The sequence below is a fragment of the Hypanus sabinus genome, chromosome 23, assembly GCF_030144855.1.
Source record: "Hypanus sabinus isolate sHypSab1 chromosome 23, sHypSab1.hap1, whole genome shotgun sequence".
In the NCBI taxonomy this organism is placed as follows: Eukaryota; Metazoa; Chordata; class Chondrichthyes; order Myliobatiformes; family Dasyatidae; genus Hypanus; species Hypanus sabinus.
The window spans coordinates 11,177,249-11,192,474 of NC_082728.1; the positions used below are offsets into that span (position 1 = coordinate 11,177,249).

Consider the following 15,226-nt stretch of genomic DNA (forward strand, 5'->3'; position numbering starts at 1 on the left):
ACTCCTAATGGTAACCAGATGAGGAATGGAAAAAAAGAGAAGGAAGGAAGGTGGTTTAACACTCACCTGCTGTGGCTTCACAGGAGTGAAGATGGGGAAGTTTTTGGTGGGTCTGAAGTCACACATTGGCCAGATTCTGTTATCAGCTACTCATAAATCTCAAACAAAGCTTCAAAGAAAAAGAAAATCAAATGTCACCAAAAATAAAACTGACAGGAATGCTCCAAAATATAAGCCAAAACTTCAGAAAACAAGTCCTAATTTTGAACACAAGAGATTCTACAGATGCTGGAAATACAGAGTAGAACACACAAAACGCTGGAAGAACTCAGCAGGTCAGGCAGCACCTGTGGAAATGAATAAACAGTCAACATTTCAGGCCAAGACCCTTCGTCAGGCCTGATAATGGTCAGCCCGAAATGTTGACTTTTTACTCCTTTCCAGAGATGCTGCCTGACCTTCTGAGTTCCTCCAGCGTTTTGTGTGTGTTTCTCCTCATTTTGGATTTAGGCATTGCAAATGAACTAAAAATTAAACATGCATTTATTTTTTTATATATAAAAATAGCAAATACTTAGGCAAGGTTATTGACCCCAAGCATGAACTGATGCTCTTTCTTGAGTTGCAACCTCACCTGTTCACCTGTCTAGGATTTTTGTGTTAATTGTTATGTTCTTGGTGCGTTTTATTACGAAGTATTTTCTGAATGTAATTAATTGATTGATTCCCAAGGTCCATGCCTGCATTCACACTCTACAAGCCTCCTCCCACCCTCTTTAATTCATACTTTCAGCACTTCTTTCCCTCCCCTTCTCTGCCATGTGTTCATCCCGTTTCCTGTCACATGACCTGTTGTTCACTTACATGATCCGTAACACGACCACTTTGGCCTGAACTACTTCCTCGGGTAAGGAACTCCAGACTCTGGCTAAGGCAGCTTCTCCTGTTTTCCCAATTATGTTGATTAGTTACTATTTTATAATTATGAATCCTAGTTTAGGTCTCGTGCATAAGTGGAATCATATTTGTCTCTAATTATCTACAACCAGTGGTCACTTTATTAGGTACTTCCTGTACTTCACGGTTTGGTGTGCTATGTGTTCAGAGATGCTTTTCTGCTCACCCGCCGTAGCCCATCCACTTCAAGGTTCAATCTGTTGTGCTCTTACACGTACGGCTGGTGTAACCCGTGGTTATTTGAGTTACTGTCGACCTCCTGTCAGCTTAAACCAGTCTGGCCGTTCTCCTCTGACCTCTCTCATTAACAAGGTGTTTCTGTCAGCAGAACTGCTGATCACTGGATGTTTTTTTTTGTTTTCCCACGCCATTCTGTGTAAACTCTAGAGACTGTTGTGTGTGAAAATCCCAGGACATCAGCAGTTTCTGAGATACTCAAACCACCCCGTCTGGTAACAACAATCATTCCACGGTCAAAGTCACTGAGATCACATTTCTTCCCAATTCTGATGTTTGGTCTGAATGACAACTGAACTTCTTGACCGTGACTGCATGCTTTTATGTGTTACGTTGCTGCCACATGATTGACTATTAGATATTTGTGTTAAAGAGCAGGTGTACCTAGCAAAGTGACCAGCTAGTGTATGCTATAAAGAATCATGAAGGCCTGTATGAGTCTCTTTCTGTCCAGTTAAAAGAATTCATTTGTTTATTTTCCCTAACAGCTTATCATCTCCCATTCTGATAAGACTTGGTTGTCCCTTCTCCAATCGATCTATAACTTTTTACCAATATAGAGACCAATATTGTACAAATATTCATGGTGTAACTTAACACAACTCCTCTGGAAATAGACCTCAAGACCTTGTAATGACCCATTTCACCCTTGTCATTATATTTCATTCTGTGATCACACTGAAATAATTAAACACAGCCACGGTGTTACTATGTAGAAATGTATTTTGAAGCTCTGAATTAATTTGGTTCTTTAGACCAGGCTGACTCATTTTAATCCTACTCCTGATTCTAGCGGAACAGGCATGAATTTAAATTTGCCAGGTTTCATCAAAGGGCCTGCACCCAATTCCTTAATGTTATGGGGTGAATGTGTGTGCGTGCATTCATTAGGTCCCATAAAACTTTATTGAGTTGTCTGTGCCCCTGCCTGGAACACCCTACAAATACATGGAGTGTCCCAAACTGTTGATGCAAAATGTTGGCATCTTTCGAACTTGCGTTTTATATGTAGAGTGAGGGAAAGGTGTTACAGCTCCATGGTTTAAATCAAGTGAAGCGTGAGACTTAGGAGCAGAGTTTGACCATTTGGCCCCTCAAGTCCACTCTGGATTCCATCATGGCCCTCTCAACCCCATTCTCCTACCTTCTCCTTGTAACCTCTGACATCCCTCCCAATCAAAAACTTATCAACCTCCGCTTTAAATATATCCAATGACTTAGCCTCCACGGCTGTCATTGGCAATAAATTCCACAGATTCACCCTGCACCGGCTAAAGAAATGTTTTCTCATTTCTGAACTAAAGGGTCATCCTTGCATTCTGAGTCTGTGCCACACCACCACTATAGGAAACATCCTCCCCACATCCAGTATGTCTGGGCCTTTTAATATTTAATAACCTTCAATGAGCTCTCCCCCTCCTTCTTCTGATCTCCAGCAAGTACAGGCCAAGAGCCATCAAATGCTCTACACACGTTAACCCTTTCATTTCTGGGATTATTCTTACGAACCTCCTCTGGACCCTCTCCAATGCCAGCACATCCTTTCTTAGATAAGGGGCCCTATTCCTCTCACAATACTCCCAATTGTGGCTTCACCAATACTTTATAAAGCCTCAGCCTTACATCCTTGCTTCTATATACTGGTCCTCCTAAAATTAATCTTAATCAGAATCAGGTTTAATATCACTGGCATAGAGTATGCCTGGAAATTTGTTGTTTGTACAAACTCATACAAGCAGAATTTTATTTTCCCACATAGGGCGCCTCTGTAGCGTGGAGGCTAGTGTGATGCTAATACAGCTCTGGGTGTCGGAGTTCAGAGTTCAATTCCATGTCCTTTGCAAGGAGTTTGTACGTGCTCTCCTCCCTGTGGAATGTGTGGGTTTTTCCCGGGGGTTCCAGTTTCTTCCCAAAGTTCAAAGATGCACCAGATAGGTTAATTGATCATTGTGAATTGTCCCATGATTAGGTTAGGGTTAAATCAGGTTTGTCAGGGGCTGCTGGGGCAGCATGGCCCACCGTGCACTGTATCTCTAAGTAAATAAAAGCCATTTACACTCAATCCACCAGCAGCAACTAGTCATACCTAAAAGTACTTGGGTGTTTACCTGATAAGATAAACTGTCTCCCAGAGTGTGTATCTCAGGATGTAAGTGTAATGTCTCACTGGTACAGACTTTATTTGGGTAAGGTAGATCGTGTGCTGTACGTGCTTTCTGCTGCTTGCATTAGGCTTGGCTTTCAGCCAGAGCTTGCTGGTGAAAAGATTTTCCTTTGTTATGTTTTAGCTGAATCAGCGTGTTAATGAGGCTGAAGCTAAACAGGGTGTCCAACCAGGCCTGTTAAACAGAATTTGCTCAATGCAGCATGCACAGTATGACTGGAGACCTCAATACTTTCAAATATCTAACATCTGTTGTTACGGTCTTTTTCTGGGTAAAATCAGGCTTCTCAATCTGAATGTATGGATGCAATTTAAGCGTTTACTTGCACAGATTTACTACTTTGATATGTTAATCAGGATGAATATTAATTAGCAGAGCATGCAACGTTACAATGCAGTTAACTCTTAGCAATATCAAGTGTAAATTATTTAATGTTATTTTGAAAAAAACTATGCAGTAAAAATTGCAATTAAGACCTTAATCCATCCTGGAATAATAGCAACTGTTATAATTAATTTGTCTACTGTGTGATGAAAATAAAATTTATTTATTATCTTACACTTTGTGTCGGATTACAGAGGTATAAGGAGTCTGTTTCGAAACAAACTGCACGTGCTGGAATTCCCAGCAGGTACAGCAATGCAAGTGGAAATATGGAAGGGGGATAATATTTCGGTTTGGATCTCGTGCTGCTGGTATAGCATTTGAAACAAGGACTTAAGAGACTGATACAAACCCAGAACACTGCAGCAACAACAGTAAATGCTGTTTTTCTCCCCCAGCCACTGCGGTTGCTTCTCTTCTATTCCTGACAAACTTGTATGAAAGACACACACAAAACGCTAAACCAGGCGGCATCTACGGAAGTGAATAAACAGTTGACGTGTCAGGCCAAGACCCTTCTTCAGGACTGGAAAGGAAAGGTGGGGGGGTCGATGCCAGAACAAAAAGGTGGGGGGAGGGGGAAGGAGACTAGCTAGAAGGTGATAGGTGAAACCAGGTGAGTGGGAGAAGTAAAGGGCTGGACAGAAAGGAATCTGATAGGAGAAGAGGGTGAAAGGTGCCTCAAACAAGAGAATATCTGCAGATGATGGAAATCCGAGCAACACACACAAAATGCTGGAGGAACTCAGCAGGCCAGGCAGCATCTATGGGGGAAAAAAAAAGTACAGTCTACGTTTCGGGCCAAAATGTCAACTGTACTTTCTCATAGATGCTGCCTGGCCTGCTACTCCAGCATTTTGTGAAAGATGCCTCTTGCCTTTGACAGGGCCTTTTTAAAAGTACTTTCACATGCTGAGAATGTCCTAAAGAACTCCACAAGCAGCAAATTCCTTCTGGTGCAGTCAGTCCTGCCTGTATCTGAGAGCCACTTTGCAGAGTGAAGTCTCATCACCTCCAACAGGGTGAATGAGCTTCCTACCTGCTCTCTGTCAGAGGAAGATACTGGCCTGCTCTCTTGGAGACGCACTGTTACACACTTGGAAAGGTCCTTTTGGCTTTTAATATCAACTTGGACACACAGAAATGGAGCTTTAATTTGCAGTGTGACCCAACTAGCAAAGCACTTCTGATAAAGGATCACTCACTAGATGCCAAACGAAGACATTAACCTTGGATGTATATGCTTAATTTGTGTATAATGCTTAATGCCATTACTTTGCGATTCGAATTTTAATGAACTACTCCTGCCTGTTGCTGAAGCTGTATTCTCTTAAACACAAAGGACTCTGCAGATGTGGAAATCCAGAGCAATACACACAAAATGCTTGAGGAACTCAATAGGTCAGGTAGTATCTTTGTAGGTGGAATAAACAGTTGACGTTTTGGGCAGAGACCCTTCATCAGGGTATGTCATCCTGATAAATGTACCTCAGCTCCCTCTGGTGTCCCTCCTCCTTCCCTTTCTCCCCGGTTCACTCTCCTATCCAATTAGATTCCTTCTTCTGCAGCCCTTTACCTCTCCCAGATTCTCACTTCATCCCACCTCCCCCACCCACCCACTTCCTCCCCCAACCAGTTTGTACTCCTTCCTCTCCCTTTACCTTCTTATACTGACCTCTGCCCCTTTCCAGTCCTGATCAAGAATCTCAATCTGAAAGGTCGACTGTTTATTCCCCTCCTTAGATGCTGCTTGACCTGCTGAGTTCCTCCAGCATTTCATGTGTGTTGCTATAGATGTACTATACATTTGTGTTGCTGATTTGGGCAGCGTTATACGATACAACTCCATCTCAGTTAATCGTCTCTGTGTTCCCTGCTATACAGTTTTAAATGTGACTTGGGTAGAAATTCATCCTTGGTCACATGTGTCACTTGTAAAATGCTTTTAACAAAATTGCACTGAAAAATAAAGTTATTCTTTGGTTGGAACACACTATGTGAATGTATGGGTTAACATTAGCTTTATTTGTCACATGTACAACAAAATATCAAAAATACAAATACAATGAAATAAATGCTTCATTTGTGTCAAATCAAATCAGCGAGGACTGTGCTGGGCAGCCCGCGAGTGTCACCATGTTTCCAGCGCCAAGAGAGCACGCCCACAACTCACTAACCCTGAGCTGTAAGTGTTTGTTGGAGCTGACGGAGGAAAGCATCACAGTCAGGGGGGGGGGGAAGGGGGAGAACGTACAAACTCCTCACGGGCAGCTGCGGAAATTGAACCCTCGTCGACGATCGCCGGCGCTGTAAAGTGATGCGCGACCGTTCTGCCCCGTGATGACAGGAGGTGAGAAATAACTACAAAGGCATTGTTCTATTCCTCCTTCTACTCTGTACTCGGACTTCTTCATGCAAGAGCTCTGTTCCAAGTCTCAGACGTGACCCCTCACGCTTATTTCTCCCTGAAACAAAGTTCTTACATCCTTTGATTTGTGCTAAATGATAAACATCCATAAACCTACATAGAACAGTACAGGCCCTTCAGCCCACAATGATGTGCTGACTTTTTAACTTAGGCACGTGCAGCAGTAACTCTGAAAGGGAGGGCCAATGTCTACTGACAAAATAGTCAAAGTCAGATGGTTTGTTAGCACCTGAATGATTACTCTGAAAGCTTCTGAACCATCGTGGATAACTTCACTCACCACAACTCTGAACTGATTCCACAACCAACACACATTCAAGGACTAATACTCATGCTCTCAGTTTTATTTGTTCTTCCCTCTTACATAGCCCTCCATTTTCCTATCATTCATGCATCTCCGAGTTAAACTATATTTTCTGTCACACGTTGTACATGAACTCTTAATTATTTTTGCTCAGCTAGTGCTCTACAGTTACCTCCTGCCGGTTATGCCGCTGGTGTTTAGGGCAGTGATGAAGGTCCTCCATCTCTGCCTGTGTAGAAGAATTTTTCATTGCTGTTTCAAGCACAATTGTTTTTGACCCTACCGAGAGCCAAAGCACAAGGCTCTGACTCTAGCAAATATAGCTCTCCAGGTCCTTGAGGCACACAAGCCTCCAAACCACGGTAAGGTTGTAACCCTCTTGGAGAGGTCTACAGTTAGAAGGACTGTAAACGTTGGAGCACAGATTCTCCTGATTTGGAGGGAAAAGGTCAGCGTCCTCAGAGTTCCTGCTATTCAGTCAGAGATTCTCCATCGTGACCTCTTCATTGATAAAAACAATGTGGTATCTCCGTAATAAAACAATTTGTGAGCCAAGAAATATCCAGATAAAATAACCACTTTTATTGAAAAATCATCAACTTTACAGAATAGCTGTAGGTTCTTTGCTAACTCCCAACCACTGGAATTTATTTTTAGTTCTAGCATGGCTTAGTTAAATTGTTTACACTAATCTATCTGGAATTGAAGGTAATAGAATTCGTTTCTGATCTATGTTGAACTGTTTACCTGAATTTATTCTCTATTTTGCATTTCATTCAATTACAGTAGTCCTTCAAAGGACCGCTCAACCCTAAGCACTAATCTCCCTCATGGCATTTACCTCTGCAAGTGGCAAAAATGCTACACCTGCCCATTCACCTTCTCCCTCACCTCCATTCAGGGCCTCAAATAATCCTTTCAGGTGAGGCAACATTTGCACCTCCAAACCTGGGGTCATCTATAGTGTCCTGTGCTCCTGATGCAGCCTCCTCCACATTGGTGAGACCCATCGTAAATGGGGGAACCGCTTCATCGAGCACCTCCGCTCCATCCGTCAAAAGTGTAACTTCCTGGTGGCCAGACATTTTAATTACCATTCCAACATATGAGCCAAGATGAGGCCTCCCTCTGGTGGGAGGATCAACACTCTATATTCCATTTGAGTAGCTGCCAACCAAATGGTATGAATATCGATTTCTCCTTCCAGTAAAAATAAAGTTTCTGCCCCCCACTTCTATTTCCCAGTCTGGCCTCTTACCTTTTCTCACCTGCCTATCACCTGCCCCAGGGTCCCCTCCTCCTTCCCTTTCTACTATGGTCCACTCTCCTCTACAATCAGATTCCTTCCTTTCCAGCCCTTTACGTTTCCTACCCAACTGGCTTCACCTATCATCTTCTAGCTATCCTCCCACCACCACCTTTTTACTCTGGCATGTTCCCCATTTCTTTCTAGCCCAGAAGAAGGATCTCAACCTGAAACATTGACTGTATATGTATTTCTATAGATGATTCCTGACCTGCTGAGTTCCTTCAGCGTTTTGTGTGAATCGTTCTGAATGCTACCTCATTACCAGCTTCACACCCCTACTCCACTGTTTACACAAGGGACAGATACAAGGCTCGATACAAGCTTTTTTTCATACTTTGAGTATTATCAAAGTTTATATCTCATGCCATATAATATCTTGAATTAATTTTCTTACTGGTGTTTACAGGAAAATAAAGAAATGCAATAGAATTTATGAAAAACTATGCATTAACACACAAAGATTGACAAAACAACCAAAGTGCAAAAGAAGACAAATTGTGCAAATAAATAATACAGAGAGCATGAGTTGTAGAGTCCTGGAAAGTGAGTGTGTTAGTTGTGGAATCAATTCAGAGTTGTGCTGAGTCAAGTTATCCAAGTTGGTTCAGGGGTCTGATGGTGACTTCTCAGGATTTTGATGTGATCACTCTGCACCAACCCATCCCACTTTGACGATTTTGTCATTCGGACATTGCCCAAGTCTAGTTGTTCAGACAGCATCCATCGATCCTCCCACTGAGGGATTGCTCCATGTGTCTTTTTCACATAACTACGTTTCATCAAGGACACGCTCACCCAAAGTTCTAAGGAAAATTGCTAATGGCAGGATCCCCAGCCGCGTGGAGGAGCAGAGGTATTTGGGGTTCACGTCCATAGATGCCTCCAATTTGCCATGCAAGTTGATCAGGTGGTTAAGAAGGCACATAGTGTGTTGGTCTCCATTGGTCGGAAGTTTGAGTTGAAGAGGCACAAGGTAATGTTGCAGCTCTATCAAACTCTGGTTATTGTATTCATTATAGGAGGGATGGAGACGATTTAGAGACAGTACAGAGGAGATTTACAACAATGTTGCCTGGATTATAGAGCACGTTTTATAAGGTTAGGTTACGTGAGTGAGGGCTTTTCTCTTTGAAGCAAAGGGGGATGTGAGGAGACTTGATAGAAGTGTTTAAGATGATAAGAGGTATAGATCAAGTGGACAGCCAGAGACTTCCTCTCAAGATGAAAATGGCGCCAAATGGCAGAATCTTAAAATTAAGCCCCCTCGTATTATGCATTTCTGCTCTGGGAAAACGCCCTAGTCGTCCACTCTATCTATGCCTCTTATCATCTTATACACCTCTATCAAGTCTTCTCACATCCTTCACTCCAAAGAGAAAAGTCCTAGCTTGCTCAATCTATCCTCCTATGACATGCTCTCTAATCCAAGCAGCATCCACTGTACCCTCTCTAAAGCTTCCACATCCTTCCTATAATAAGGGGACGAGAACTGAACACAATATAAGTGTGGCCTTACCAGAGCTTTGCTTTATAGAGCTGCAACATTACCTCGCAGCTCTTGAACCCAATCCCCCTAATTAAAGAAGACCAACACACTATGCATCTTTTTAATCACCCTATCAACTTGCGTAGAAACTTAGAGGGATCTAGGTATGTGGACTCTAAGATTCCTCTGTTAAGATGAAAAAGCATAGGAGTAGAATTAGGCCATTCAGCCCATCGAGTCTGCACTACCATTCCATCATGGCTGATCCCGGATCCCACACAACCCATTACACCTGCCTTCTCGCCATAACCTTTGATATTCTGACCAATCAGGAAACTATCAATTTTTGCTTTAAATATACCCATGATCTTGGCCACCACAGCTGTCTGTGGCAGACCATTCCAGATTCACTACCCTCTAGCAGTGTGTTCTCCTGCCATTAACTCTGCTTGAAGTCCCACCTTCCCAAGTGTATCACTTCACACTTTTCTGGGTTGGACACCATCTGCCACTTCTCAGCCCTGCCCTGCATTGTATCATTGGCCTTCTGTAATCTATCACAACCTCCTACACTACCCAGAGCACCGCCAACCTTCAGTTCAGATGCGTTTTGGATTACGATTTCAGGATGAGAATTAGTAAGAAACTTCTCTAATCCTGAATGTACAGCTCCGGCAGCAATCTTTCATCAATGTTCACTTCAGACAGGAGTTCCCGATCTGTTTTATACCATGCACTAATATCATTGAGCAAGAGGTCCATGGAGCCCAGGTTGGGAACCCCTGACTAGATTCTTATGCTTAAAATGGAAGAGTGTAGTAAAGATTCACAAGGATATTACTGGGCCTGGGGTGCTAGAGTTATAATGGGAGGTGGGCTAGCTAGAGCCTTTCTTTCCCAGAGCGTAGGACACTGAGGGGTGACTTTACAGAGGTAGATGGAATCATAAGGTGAATGTTCAGTCTTTTTCCCAGGGTGGGGGAGTCTAAAACAGATTTAAAGTGAGAGGGTGAAAGACTTAAAAGGGGCCCAAGGGGCAACTTGTTCACACAGAGGGTGGTGAATGTATGGATCAAGGTGGTAGAGATATACATGTTAAGGACATTTAGACAGGTTAGCGATGCGGGCCAGACGCATACAAATACACTAGTCAACGTAGGCAATATATATATAATTTATTGATTAAGATACATTGCGGAATAGGCCCTTCCAACCACACTGGACTGTGGGAGGAAACCCGCGCGATCACTGTGTTGCTGTGTCGCCCTTGAATAACACACACACGGTGCTGGAGGAACTCAGCAAGTCAGGCAGCATCTATGGAGCGGAATAAACCCTTCGTCCTAAACGTTCTTCTTCCCCAGTATAGATGCTGCGTGACTAGCTGAGTTCCTCCAGCATTTTGTGCGTGTAGCTCACGTAGGCACCTTGGTCAGCACGGACAAGTCGGGCCGAATGGCCTGTTTCCCCACTGTATAACTTTCGGAATGCAAAGTCAATATTTGAACCGCTTCCGCGCGGCTCTGGACCAGGATGTCGAATGATGCAATGCCGAGTGTCTGTAGCAGCAATCGCCTGCCCTGCTCGCTCTCCATTGGTGTACAGCAAGCAGGGTGGGCGGGCTTTGGCTGCCACTCGCAATGCCATTGGCGGGTGCGGCTGTCGGCCTTTAGCAGGTTTGGTTGCTCCGAGCCACGTTGACCGGACGGGGTATTTGGGGAAGGTGTTCACAGCCTGCGGTTTGGGGGCTTTAAGCGCACTTTCCAGCCGCTGCCCTATTGTCACCGGGACTGGCCGAGTCGATTCGAAGCGCCCTGTGCATCCAGGGGATGAGTGTTGGGTTCATTGGAGCGGGCCAGCTGGCCTTCGCCTTGGCTCGTGGATTCACGGCCGCAGGTGAGTGCAAGACACAGGACAGATTTCCCTGGTAGATCTGGGATGAGCTGATCCACAGGGAAGTTTCATACGCGTGGTAATGTTAACCAGTTTATTATTTCCAGTTCCATCTGTACCATGTCCAAAAAGCACAGTAATAACTTCTTCCAGTGCAAATCAGACAAAGGTAACGTTGTTCTCTCTTTAAAACACACGGGTCCACTGAGGTCCGAACTCCTTCTGGGCTCTGACCCTGACTTCAATCTCCCTTCCATTGTTCGGGCCACCTGTACCTCTCTGTCTATCCTATCTCTCACCCTTCTCTTTTACGATTTTTGTCTCCTCGTCCGTTGTCTCTTTGTCCTCTTAATATCTCCTGCACCTTAAATCAGTCTCTCGTATTCCGTCACTTCCACTGTGTTCCTGGTCACCATTCTTCCCAGTCTGTGGGTACCACCATCGAGTCCTCCTCCATCTCTCGCTCTGTCCCTCAGCACTATAAACCTCCACCCACACCCGGTATCTAACCACCTCTTAGTCATAGAACCCACATCCACCATTTCTGCTACCAGCTCATTCCACCCTCTGAGTGAATAAGTTCCCGTCATATTCCCCTAAAACATTTCACCTTTCACCCTTAATCTATGACTTCTACTTCTGGTCTCACCCGACCTTAGAAGAAAAAGCTTGCTTACGTTTACCGCATCTCGATCCTCAAAATTTGGATACCTGTCAAATCTGCCCCAGGCTCAGTCTTATACTGGAAAGCCCTCGTCTTCTCAACATTTCCCCATAACTCAGGTCTTCAAGATTTGGCCACATCCTTGTAAATTTTCACAGTATTCTTTTAACCTTATTGATATCGTTCTGTGAGTAGGAGACCAGACTGCAAGCAATACTCCAAATTAGGTATCATAAATGTTTTCTACAACTTCAACGAAATATCCAACTGCTGTACTTAGTACTTTGATTTATGAAGGCCAGTGTGCCATAAAGCTCCCATTACAACACTAACTTCCTACCACACCACTTTGAAGGAATTGTGGATCCGTATTCCCAGACCACTGTGTTCTACCATTCACTGTGTAAGTCCAACCCTGGTTTGTCCTCCCAAAGTTCAGCACCTCACACTTGTCTGCATCAAATTCCATCTGCCATTTTCGGCCCATTTTTTTTTCTGCTGGTCTTCCCGTACCTCCCTCCCATGTCTGGCAATTATATATATTATATTTTATAGAGAGATACAGCAGGATAACAAGCCCTTCTGGCCCAATGAGCCCGCGATTCCCAAATACATCCGTGGGACCAATTAACCTACTAATCCATACGTCTTTGGGATGTGGGAGAAAACTGGAGCACCTGGAGGAAACGCATACGTTCACAGGGAGAATTTGCAAATTCCTTACAGACAGTGGCAGCATTGAACCCAGGCCACTGGTGCTGCAATAATGTTAACACTAACCACTAAACTTCCCTTGAATTAAACTGGCGCCTAGCCCTCTTGTCCCACTATGCAGCTTCTTAGCCCCCCTGTCAGTCTATTTCTGCCTGGATTTCTCAGTGGATCAGACTTTTAACTATAAATAACCCATTTATACAGTCTTGCACAGGTGTCAGCCTCCCTTCAGCTCTCCACTGCTGTGGTTTTCATGTTTGGTGCATTCCCTGTCCTACAACATCACTGATAGCAGAGTATTCCTATTTCCTTCTAAATTGCTACTCCTTTTTAGTAATTCTGTTCAAACCACTTCAGAGTCCAGTAATCACTCCTGGTCTTTCCATTTATCTTGGCAGCTTGCTCTTTTTCAGAAGTTTGCTTACAACGAGGGCAAACACATCAGCGTAAGACAGAGGAGCAGAATTAGGCTTCTCTGCCATTCGATCATGACTGATTTATTAATGTTCTCAACCCTATTCAAGCTCCAAAAGTTCAAAGTAGTTTATTATCAAATGACTGCCTTGAGGTTCATTTTCTTGTAGACATTCACAGTAGATACAATAGAATCAATGAAAATGTACACACAAAGACAAACAACCAACGTGCAAGAGAAGACAAACTGCTAATACAGAATGAAACAATAATAATAAAAAAATAAATAAATGATACTGGGTACATGAGTTACAGAGTCCTTGAAAGTGTCTTCTCCCTGTAACCTTTGAGATTTTTACCAATCAAGAAGATATCAACTACCAAGTTAAATATACCCAATGACTTGTCCTCCACAGCCTCATTCCCCCCCCCCCCCCCAAAGACTGTGAGACCCTGCCACCACCCAGGTCTCATCACTTCTGTGTATACTGTTTACTTTTTGATTTCTGTTGTAAAAGCACCTTGCAATGTTCTGATGAAGGGTCCTGAACTGAAATACTGACTTTTTATTAATTTTCACAGATGCTGCCTGACCTGCTGAGTTCCTCCAGCACTTTGTTTGTGTGGCATCTGATTATATATTAATTTATTTGTGGTAATATTAACTTTGTGTTGTGTTGTGCACCTTAGTCCGCTTTGTTTTCATGGTATACATGTGTACAATAAACTTGAACTTAAAAGCAAGCTGTTGTTTTTCAACTGAGGTTGTGTGAGACTTAAACAAGAGGTCATGGGTTAATGGTGAAAGGTGCACTGTTTAAGGGGAGCCCAGGAGGGGGAGCTCCTTCATTTGGTAGTGGTACGAGCGTGGAACAAGCTGCCAGCGGAAGTGGGTGGGTGGGAGGCATATGGAGAGCTGAGGTTCAGATGCAGGTCGATGGGACTAGGTAGAATAACAGTTCAGCACAGACCTGATGGGCCAAAGGGCCTCTTTCTGTGCTGTAGTGCTCTATGACTCTAAGAATCATTGCTTGGAAACCATTGGCTGCCAATTGTCCTCATCTCCTAATATTTGGTTGCACTAAAGATGTTGGAGTTGATTGTGCCAATGCTCCTTAAGTAATCAACAATAAATTATTCTCCATTGAGTTCCTTCGTATTGGGAAGCCTTGAGAAACATCGTGAGAGGTAAAGAGCTCAAGGTAATTAAAGACTACATTCTTAGTGTTGGTGGGATGGAGGATGCATACACTAAAGATCCGTCATAGGAAACTAAAGACAGTGGGATGTACTGTAATGCTTAAAGAAATGTACACTGTGGCCATTTTATTGGATACCTTCTGTACCTAATAAAGTGGTTACTGAGTGTATGTGGGTCATCTGTTGCTGTAGCCCATCTTGTGCATTCAGAGTTGCACACCAGTGGTTATTTGAGTTGCTTTCACCTTCCTGTCAGTCTGCTATTGTCCCCTGTCCTGTCATTAGCAAGTGTTTTGCCTGCAGAACCGCTGCTCACTGGATTTTTTTTCTCACACTGCTCTCTAAACTTTAGAGAGTATTGTATATGAGAATCCCAGGGGATCAGCACCTTCTGAGATATTCAGACCACCCTGTCTGGCATCAACAATCATTCCATGGTCAAAGTCACTTGGATCAAATTTCTTCCCTACTTTGATGTTTGGTCTGAACAACATGACCATGTCTGCATGCTTTTATGCATTAAGACAAATGAGACAGAAGTTAAAACATTTTGGCAGAAATGCACACTAACACCAAAGCTTCATCCCAACTGTGAAGCATGGTGGAAGGAACATCATGGTTTGCAGCTGCTTTGCTGCCTCAGGGTCTTGACAGCTCGCAATCATTGAAGGAATAATGAATTTAAAATTGTATCAAGATAATGTCAGGGTAGCAGTCCATCATCTGAAGCTTAATAGGAGTTGGATGATGCAACAAGACAATGATCCAAAACAAAAGAGTAAATCAACACAGAATGGTTTAAAAAGAAGAAAATTTGTGTTTTGGAATGGCCAAGTCAGAGTCCAGACCTATACCAATTGAGATGCTGTAGCATGACCTGAAGAGGGCTGTTCAGGCAAGGTATCCTAGAAATATTGATGAACTGAAACAGTTTTGTATGGAGGAATGGTCAAAAATCCCACCTTACTGTTGTACAAGTCTGATCAGGAGCTACAGAAAGCATCTGGTGGAGGTTATTGTTGCTAAAAAGAGGTTCTACCAGTTATTAAATTCAAGGGTTCACTTACTTGG

General features: G+C 43.4%; 1 protein-coding gene across 1 annotated transcript in view; it reads left to right on the top strand.

Moving 5' to 3' along the window:
• The first annotated feature begins 10,925 nt into the window (after positions 1 to 10,925).
• The window catches only part of pycr1a (pyrroline-5-carboxylate reductase 1a), a 28,940-nt gene continuing 24,639 nt past the window's right edge, over positions 10,926 to 15,226 (top strand). Inside the window, exon 1 of the mRNA XM_059948383.1 lies at positions 10,926 to 11,166. Coding sequence (XP_059804366.1) covers positions 11,100 to 11,166 — 67 coding nt within the window. The 5' untranslated portion in view covers positions 10,926 to 11,099. The remainder of the gene's footprint in view (positions 11,167 to 15,226) is intronic.